The 10,402-nt window shown below is 39.2% G+C and overlaps 1 protein-coding gene across 1 annotated transcript in view; it reads left to right on the top strand.

The window, feature by feature from the left end:
* HOOK3 (hook microtubule-tethering protein 3) overlaps positions 1 to 409 on the top strand; it is an 82,226-nt gene extending 81,817 nt beyond the window's left edge. The window contains exon 21 of the mRNA XM_009883296.1: positions 183 to 409. Coding sequence (XP_009881598.1) covers positions 183 to 323 — 141 coding nt within the window. The 3' untranslated portion in view covers positions 324 to 409. The remainder of the gene's footprint in view (positions 1 to 182) is intronic.
* Positions 410 to 10,402: the final 9,993 nt, after the last annotated feature.

Here is a 10,402-nt window from a genome sequence, read left to right as displayed (position 1 = left end):
GGGCACAGAGGATGAGGAAGCATATTTTAGCTTTATCCTTGAAAATACAATGTTTTCTGTTTGAAATTCAAAATAGCTTAGCCAGTGCTGCTGAAGAAGGAGATAATAAACAAAACTTAAATGAGTAAAGCTGTGCAGTGTTATGTATTGGCGTTCACTGAGAAGTTTCTCTTTGTCCATAGGGAATGACTCTGCATAAAAAGGCAGCAGAAGATAGACTGGCTAGTACAGGCTCAGGACAGTCCTTCCTGGCTAGACAAAGGCAAGCCACGAGCACAAGGAGATCTTACCCTGGTCATGTCCAGCCAGCAACAGCAAGGTAGAGAAGCCTTGCCCTTAGAAAGAAAACTGCCCTGTGATCCAGGCCACTTCTGTTGCAAGTGACAACATTCAAGAAAAATCAGCCAGCATCCTTTCTCTTTCTCCCTTGTTGCTACTATTATTTTACAGTTCAGGAAAGGGTTTTATTATGGTTTCTCATTGTTCTGTAATGCCCTTTGCTTATATTTCTTGGAGTCCATCTCTCTCTCTCTCTCTCTTTCTGTCTATCTCTGCATTTTTTGAATGTGCCAAAGTTTTGAAAACATCTAGAGGCGTGCTGTATAACAGTCTTACTGGTATGAAGCCTGGTCTCTTATGAAAAGCCTCATATGGGCTGTGTAACAATGTAAATTTCCTGTCACAGTTGATACATTTGTGCCTATAAGTCTTGTTACACTTTATAAGACTGTCTTTGTTCAGAGGGAATTAGGCTTTCTATTTTATCAGCTAACCTGTTGCTTCAAGAAAATGCTGAAAACTAATTACAGAAATTAAAAATTAGTATATAATATTACTGTGAAATATATTTGCTACTAAAAAAATTACCAATGGCAAAAAGAATTTTTTTTTTTTTTTTAATCTCCTACATGCAAAGTTTGCTCTTATTCTTGGCATTTAATAAGGAAGCAGGATGATTTTTTCCCAGGTTTTTCTTTATCTACTGGTCTTAGTCTTCTGGTGACAGAGCTGGATATTTTCAAATGGTTTGTTCCATTCTTTTTGGTCAAGTGTATGCTTAATATATATTATAAAAAGATTGAGAAATGCTCTAATATGCTACTGCATCATCCATGTAAAAAGGACATTTGTTTTAAAATTTTATAGTTACGGATGAACAGTACATAGTGGATCAAGGCCCTGGTTAATATTCTTGATGTTAATGTATTCCAGTTGTCATCCCCTGCCAAAAGACTTGCTTGTAATATCAATTCAGGGTATAATTGTATCAGTTGCCTTACTAATGGTACCAGTGCCTTCAGGTGAGTTTGTTGCTGACTTTGTTGGAAACTGGGTGCAATTTGTTGTACTGCCTTTTTAGTGTGTAGCTGGTTAATTGTACATCACTCATTGTAGCACCTTCATGTTGACTAGTGGGGTGGATGGTGGCCCCTATTATTAATTTAGGTTCTGTACTTTTTCCCTGACTAATTCTATGCTCTTCCTATCACTTTTGCCAAAGAACTGATGGACAGAGAGGACCTGAGTATGGGTTGAAAGTTTCATATACATACATCTTGTGGTGTTTCAGTTTTAAGCATTTTGCATTGAGAGACTGTTTGGTCCCTAATGCACATGCAGTCTGGTTTACAAATTTATTCTTATACCTTATTTTAATGCCCTCCCAAGTGAAAACATATTTTCATAAATCCCTTTAGAGAAAAGACATACGAGCATTTATTAGTTATCTGAAGGTCTATGCTAATTCACCGTTTGGGTGGAATGAGCAAAAGGATAATGAAAACAAACACACTGAGATTAAAGGGTGAGGAACAGGTGAAGGACACTTTTAGGTACTGTTTTGTCTTCAAGTACATCATCTGTTTTAATCTGGGTTAAGAAATGCATTCAATATGTGTCTGAAAAAATATATCAGTTCTGTTCACACCCCTCCACACCACACAACCCCCATGATATGAAAACATATGCTGAAATCTATTAACTGCATGTAGGTTTGTCTTTTATTCCTCACATTTGGAAAAACTCAATTTTTCTAAAAATTCTCTGTACGTATTCAAAGAGGACATGTCTGGGCTATGCTTGCAAGACTAGATAAAACAGTGAAGTATCTTCTGTGCAGAAGGATAACAATGTAAAGGAAGTTTAAGACAATTTCTGTAGCTCATTTTGCTGTCTCTTACTGATATACGGAATACTAAAGGGACAAGAAGTCGTATTTGTTATCTAGCAAGATGACCACAGTTTGTTTGCGATGTCTTTTACTCATCTGATTGTGCAATCCATTCTGGTCATCTGAAGAACTCTTTACCACATGCCATGTGTGAACAGGAGCAAATAAGATGACTTCTCTGACAGAATTTGATGTTCTTGTTTGTCATTGCAGCATGTTCTACCATGCAGAGAAAGAACCTAAGAATACCTAAAGCTCCATTCTTATTTTAATCTGGCTGGTTCTGCCTTTTACCAAACTGCCAAAGTCTATTTGTGAGAGAAAGGGATACCAGGACCTTAATAGGAAGTTTTATCTCTTAATTTTGTCTAGTAATTTACTTTTCTTTTACTATTAATTAGGTGCAGGCCTAAAATAACTTGAACACAATCTGCACAGTAGATTGCTTTTATTATTTGCTTTTATTATTTTAACTTTTTATTACTTTAACTTTTATTATTTTAACTTTTGTTTTACCATTTTGCCTCCAAAGTTTTGATGACAGGCAAATGCCCCTGGTGGTTAGGAGATGGACAAATGGTGATTAGAAGCTTCATTTTTAGCTTTTACTTTCCTGTCTCTCATGGCTTCTTTCAGTTCTTGGTTATTGTTTGTTTTTATCTTCTGCTTTGTGGTTTTGGTTGGTTTTTCCTTCTCCCTTAATACAAGTCAGCGAAGTGTTTTCTATAGTTAGGTTCAAGAATACAGGAATATCTGGCATCATTATATAGCATCAATGAGCAAAACAAGACTAATAGTGATTCTGTCTTTTACCGTTGCTCATAGTAATTGTTAGGCAAGATTGAACAAGCATTTTGTCTTTTGAGAATTCTCAAACTTGTAACAATTCTGGTATTTCTCAGAATTTGTGTTGCATATAAAAAACTAAAAATATATTGTAGTCTTACAGAAATATACTCTGTTGCTGTCCATTCTCCAGCAAGTAATTTCTTCTATCTTCTGATGGTATCTTCAGGAATTTAAGTCCTTGTTCTTCAGTGTTTTACTTCTATTATTCGCTGCATACATCAATCCTTAATCTTCAGGTGTGGATGAACGCAGGTGCTGAACATCATTAAACCTTCTTTTTCACAAGAACAACTTCTTTATTAAAAGGGTTCAGCTTCATTATTTTCCTTGCTTGATACATAGCATTGGAAGTAGTGTGGGACTAAGAAAAAGAAGAGGCTTAGACTGTGACTTCAAGGAATAAGCACATGTATAGATGAGCTACCAGTGAATGTGGTCTATTTGTCATATCTTAAGTAATAAAAGAATATAAGTAAAAAACCTCTGTAAACCAGAATTCTCTCAGTACATTAGATACTTCTAAGAAGCTTTTAGGAACACTTTTCTGGGGCAACAAAGAACATTTACATCAAAATTGTAGTGATAATTATTAAACCAATGCTATATTCTGTCCTGATACATTACAAAAAAAAAAACCCTAGAGATTGAAGTTCAAGAGAGAAGATTTTCCAGGGCATTTATAAAACAGCTGAAGAGTTCATGAGAGCACATTTTTGAGCGCTGTGCCAAAGATCTGCCCAGAATAATCTTTCTGAGAGACTTTAATGAATGCCAATAAAAGGTAACACTTAAATGGATTAATATTTTGATTGTTCAGACCGGAAGCTTAGTTTCTGTTTTTAAAGGATGTGTGTGCAGTCCAGTTTGTATGCTTCTGTGGAGAGTTAAGTTGTTAGCATATCTGATCAGATATAACAGAAAAGAATATTCAACTTCTCCATTTTCTTGATAGGAACATGTAACCACTTGGATCATAACATTTATTTCTCATGTGCTGTGAAAACTGAAGTAATCTAATTTAAAGATTGGGTGTTCCACCCACAGTGCAAAGGAAAATAAATGACTAGAGCACACAGCTTTATATATTGTAAAATGAAGTAAATATGTAATGGCTACAAGATGCTTTTCGTTATCTCTTTGGAAATAAGCAAATGGTGATTTTGTCCTGTTCTGATGTCACTTGACATAGCAGTAATGCTTCTGCAAGTTTTCTGTGGCTTTCTATTCATGTAAGGAGCACCAGCAATTTTATATTCATTGTTTATGAAAGAATTAACAGTGGATATTCCTGTTACTGCTCTATGATTATCTTAAACAGTAAGTGGTATGTGCACGCTGTCAAGAAAATTTAAGAGGATTTGGCAATTTCCAAGTTCTTGGTATTTTGACAAGCGCGATTTTTCTTCTTCTTATGAAGCAAAACAGTACCTGAATTTTACTCGTTTTATAGAGATTTTTATTCTTGCCCAACATGTTGAATTTTAGCAAGGATTGTTGAGGGAGGTATTTTTGCACTCAAAGTCAGCTACGCAATACTGACTTCTATGGGGTTTTGCACGTGAGTTTGAGGTAGAGTGTGGACTCTGTGTTTTGCAGTAACATTGTATTGATAAACTTCGGTATCTCCAAAACAAGTTTAGCAAATTTTGCAGGCATTTTCCTCACCAGTATTGTGCAAATAAGTAGCTAAAAGACGTTACTCCACCAGGAAATACTTTCAAGTGATGTTTTTTCCTTTAAGCCAAGTAGTCATACTTCAGTGGTGTTCCCTACGGAGTAATTCGATAGCTGGATTATGGCTGAAATGTGATCTCAGGACATCAAGCACTTATAAAGAAACCTTTTCAGAAGCCCTTCCTTAGAACAACTGTATTAACTGACACGGGCAGTATGATACATTTAGCATGCTGTTAAAATGAAGCGGTGAATCGTTACAACACTTTAAATGTAAAGACTGGATAAGCAAGAAATTCAGTGAATGAGGTTTTAAACCTTACAGACTGCACACAGCCCAGACACATGTCCCCTCCCAAACCCGAGCAGTCCAGCTCCCTTCTGTATTGGCAAGAGCACTGCATTTCAACTTTGTGCCTTGCATCAGGAGAAAGAAGTGAAGTTTTTGATTCTTGGAGAAGCGAGGAGGCGGGTCAGCAGAACTGCTACCTTGGACTTCCGGAGAGTGGACTTTGGTGTTTTCAGGAGCCTGGTTGACAAAGTCCCTTGGGAGGCAGTACTCAAGGGCAAAGGAGTCCAAGAAGGCTGGATGTTTTTCAAGAAGGAAATCTTAAAGACACAGGAGCGGGCTATCCCCAATGTGCCAAAGAATGAGCCGTCAAGGAAAAAGAGCAGCCTAGCTGAACAGAGAGCTATGGTTGCAACTCAGGGGAAAAAGGGGGAATTTATGGCCTTTGGAGGCAAGGGCAGGCCACTCATGAGAACTACAAAGATGTAGTGAGGCTATGTAGAGAGAAAATTAGATGGGTCAAAGCCCAACTAGAACTAAACTTGGCCACTGCTGTTAAGGACAACAAAAAAAGTTTCTATTAAATACATTAACAATAAAAGGAGGACTAAGGATAATCTCTGTCCTTTAGTAGACAGGGGCAGAAACACAGTAGCAAAGGATGAGGAGAAGGCTGAGGTACTTAATGCCTTCTTTGCCGCAGTCTTTAACAGTAAGACCAGTTGTTCCCTGAGTACCCAGCTCCCTGAGCTAGTACACAGGGGCAGGGAGCAGAAGAGAGCCCCCATAATACACAGGGAACTAGTGAGTGGCCTGCTTCAGCACCTAGACATACACAAGTCTATGGGGCCAGATGGGATCCACCCAAAGGTGCTGAGGGAGCTGGCAGAAGCGCTCACCAAGCCACTTTCCATCACTTATCAGCAGTCCTGGCTAACCAGGGAGGTCCCAGCTGACTGGAGGTTAGCAAATGTGACGCCCATCCACAAGAAGGGCCGGAAGGAGGATCTGCAGAACTACAGGCCTGTCAGTCTGACCTCAGTGCCTGGGAAGGTTATGGAACAGATCATCCTGAGCGTCATTACGCGGCACATGCAGGATAACCAGGTGATCAGGCCCAGTCTGGATGGGTTCATGAAAGGCAGGTCGTGCTTGACAAACTTGATCTCCTTCTGTGACAAGGTGACCTGCTTAGTGGATGAGGGAAAAACTGTGGGTGTTGTTTACCTGGACTTCAGTAAAGCCTTTGACACTGTTTCCCACAGCATTCTCCTGGAGAAACTGGCCTTCTCATGGCTTGGATGGGTGTACTTGTCGTTGGGTAAAAAACTGGCTGGATGGCTGGGCCCAAAGAGTTGTGGTGAATGGAGTTAAATCCAGTTGGCGGCCGGTCACAAGTGGTGTGAGGTCATGTAGAGGTGCTGGAGCATGTCCAGAGGGGGGCAACGAAGCTGGTGAGGGATGTAGAGAAAAAGTCTTATGAGGAGCAGCTGAGGGAACTGGGGTTGTTTAGTCTGGAGAAAAGGAGGCTGAGGGGAGACCTTATTGCTCTCTACTGCTACCTGAAAGGAGGTTGTAGCGAGGTGGGAATCAACCTCTTCTCCCAAGTAACAAGCAATAGGACAAGAGGAAATGGCCTCAAGGTATGCCAGGGTAGGTTTGGATTGGATATTAGGAAAAAGTTCTTCACAGGAAAGGTTGTTAAGCATTAGAACATTCTCCCCAAGGAAGTGGTGGAGTTGCCATCCCTGGAGGTATTTAAAAGACAGGTAGATGTGGCGCTGAGGGATATGGTTTAGTGGAGGGTTTGGTAGTGTGTAGGGTGATGGTTGGACTTGATGATCTTAAGGGTCCTTTCCAACCTAGATGATTCTATGATTCTATTGTCTTCTAAGTGTTGCTGCCTCAACAGGTAGCTTCAAAATACTAATTTTGAAGGAGTTCTCCAAGAGAAAGAAATTAACAGAGTTTTTTTTTTTTTAGAACAAGATTAGAATTTCTAGTCAGGAAAGGGCACTGTAAGATGAATTTGTTATGTCCTTGAAAGAGAATATACTGTCCTGAGTTTACAAGACCTCTCAAAAGTACTATTGTCTCAGAGAGAAGCGTACAATGTCATTTCTGTTTATGTGCAACAGGACACTTGAAGTGCTGCTAAATAAGTCTGGACAAAGTAATAACCAAGTGAGATTAAAGGAGTAGGTTATATTCGTTTATGCACAATAGAATAGATACATGCTTATGTAGCCTGAACTTCTAATTTTTTATAGACTAACTACAGTAATCTTCATATTATTAATCCTGAAGTCTGTAACTTTATGCACCCAAGTAGTGCCAAGCAAGCTTAGCAGACAATGATTACTGAACACATACTCTTGAGGTCTGCTTTGAATGTGTTGAATGTGTTAATTTTTAAAAATTTTTATTCCATTTGATTTATGTCTATATGTTTCTACTTGTTTTTCAACTATGGTTATTATTCTGGGTTGGTGAATGAGAAGGAAAAAAAGAGGAATACGCAAGGTGTAGGAGAAAGATAGAATTTTTCAATAAGTCCTTGAATTTAGTTATAATTATTCTTCCTTATGTATTTAACCTGGATTTTCATGTCACAGGAACTGTTTAGAATCATTTTTGACCAGTGCAATACTAAGGAGAAGGAAATGGGGAGAGAAACAATTTGCATGCTTTGGTTTCAGCCTGGTGAAGCTGTTTTGCTCTTTGTAACATCACAGTGAGTGCATGTGGAAATGAGATCGAGCAGTTAGTTCTGTGCCATGCTGTGTTAGGGGCATTTGTGTTACTTGGGGAAGCTGAAAGCACCATAGCTGTGTTAGTAAAGCAGTCTATCTGTCCAGTTACACTGGCCAAGAAATAGGATGCATCAGCAAGGATGGAGAAATATGCCAGCCTCTCCAGTTCCTCTGAAACTTCGATTCACTTCCACAGCATTGTGATGTGCTCTTCGGGCTGCTCAGTAGCTCCTACTCAGCTTATTTTAACAAGAATACATATAATTTTCTTGCGATTGAAACCTGTATTTGTATGCAATGGATAGAACTTGCCACTCTAGTCTGACAGTGATGCTGTTGTAGCCTAAGACACAGGATGAAACATAAAAGTCTTCAGTGGTGCTCAGAGCTCAAAGGCTCAGAGTCATTATGACCCTGATTATCTTTTAGTATATAAACGCATGCAGGACAGGCACCTTTCACTTTTTATTGCTTTGGGTTTTTAACTGTTGTACTCACAGACAGCAGGTTTGAATGCCTGAGATTCTTTTATTTCTGTGCAAACTTAGTTTCCATAGCTTTGTTAGTTGAGAATGGTGCCCTGAAGGACTCTGATCAGAAGTGTTTAAATTTGTCTGAATTATGTCTAAATTTAGATATTATTCAAGGCTGGTTCGTTGCTTTTTCCAATTACTGGCATGTAACCTTCGTGTTAACTTGAAGAGTTGCTCTGGCAAAGATGTTTTCGCCATGAATTTGCACAACTCTAAGTAAAGACGGTCTTACTCAACTGCTCTGAAAAATACCTGTTCTGTTCTCTGTTTTTTTAATGGTAATTTTTTATCTGCTTTTTAACTTTCTTCTTTATTCTTTTATTTGCAGTGATGTGGTTGCATGACCTGCAGCATTATTATAACAGGGACTGTTCAGTGCATGACTTGCTTTTCTGTCCAGACTGCATAACCAAAACTTAACCAGTTCTGCACTTAAGAATCATGGCCATCTGATTTCAAAGGGGGATCTACTTGCAGAGAAGCTTACCATCCTGGGGAGTGGCTTTCCCATTTCCCGCTTCAATTTACTCTTTCTCTTCTCAAAAAGTCTCCTATGAGGCTAGAAGAGAGGAAATCCAGTATTGAGAACTCGACACGAGGTGTTCTGCAAACTGACAGAGCGCTGTCAGCTCTCGATTTTACTTCCGTCTGTCCACTTTATTTAATTCTGTTTAACAGTATTAACACAAAGACTTCCTACAAGATTTTCATATACTGAACTATAAAAATCTAGTCTTAATGAGTTCCTATAAGCGCCTTTTGGTTACTGTTAAAATTTCAAAGCACCTGTACCCTTAAAGGATCCACTTTGACTCTTTAAATAATTAAAGTAAAACAAAGGAGGTATTTTACCAGGAGAAATGACTAACAAATTGCGGCTTGGCCATCCCATCTTCCTTAGAAAACCAGGCAAGGTTCATCTGATAATCTCCGAGCCAGGCAAACTACCGGGAGGTATTTTGTTCACAGACACTGCCTGCTTCTTTACTATGTATATACGCAGTAGTTTGTGGCTGTTGTATTTTTCTCTTGTATTTTTCTCTCTACATTTTAGCTGTGTTGTCGGTTTCTTTCAGAAATTTTTTTTTCAATCTGTGTACAATTGTTAAAACAATCTGAGGAAAGAATGTGATGGAGATAAATATGAAAGCCGTCTACACTTTCAGTATTATGCAGACTGTCCTTGCCAGTTTATAATTTGGGTTGTTTGTCTTTCACCTGTACTTTTTTTTTCTCCTTATCGCAGTCTTAGCTATTTAATTTCCAATTGCACTAGCTTGGCTCTTTCTTTGTATTATGAAGTTTAGCTATAAGATTTGCCATATGTAGACAGTGTAACTCAAAATGCTTTGTACTGCCTATATTAATTTAAAAAGCTGCTTATTTAATATTCTTAAATATCTGCAGATTTGTACTACTGTATCTTTGTTTTGTATCGGACATCCAGTACTGGCAAGATTCAGAAGACAAGGGAGTGCTGTAGTGTTCTAAGTTAAGAAGTTTATTGTATAGGAGTTAGAGTGTAACAAAAGGGGAAAGGGCTTCTAAGCCATAGGACTTGCCAGGAAGTCTGAAGAGAGTCTGAATGATGAGTACTGTAAGTGGTTTGGTTTAAGTCCAGTTCTAGAGGAACACCATTCTTGCTCACTTGGATCTTAATAATATAAAGTAAATAATATAAAATGCAAAAGTATGAACACATGTACTCTGCTTACTCCGTGCATGGTTTTGCTTGTTCAGGCACTAGCGTAACCACAAGCCCTCTTTTCCATGTGAGCACCCCCATGCTGTGTCCACTAGTCTCTGCAGTCACTTCTGGTCGCAAAACACAGTGCTGGCCTGTCAGGTGAGGCTCTGGGCAGTGCTGCACCTTGTGCGCTGCGACATGTGTGTGTTCAGTTGCCAGGGATTCTGATACCCACTGTGTCAGTGTTGTGCAGAATGGCTTGGAGAAAAGACAGATCATGTCCCCACCTCTGTTTCCACAGAGGGTTCTGTGTCACCCAGCAATGGGACGGGCAGGTAGGAATGGGCTCCAAGCAAACCGTGCAGGAGAGGGAAGGTTAGGCACTGAGATCGCGGTGAGAAGTTTGTGGTGTTTTCCCTTCTGGGTACCCTGCCAGATAGGGGAGCC

The sequence above is a fragment of the Charadrius vociferus genome, unplaced genomic scaffold, assembly GCF_000708025.1.
Source record: "Charadrius vociferus isolate BGI_N301 unplaced genomic scaffold, ASM70802v2 scaffold343, whole genome shotgun sequence".
Taxonomy (NCBI): Eukaryota; Metazoa; Chordata; class Aves; order Charadriiformes; family Charadriidae; genus Charadrius; species Charadrius vociferus.
The sequence above is the reverse complement of the archived record's forward strand: the minus strand, read 5'-3'. Positions and strand labels throughout refer to the sequence as shown.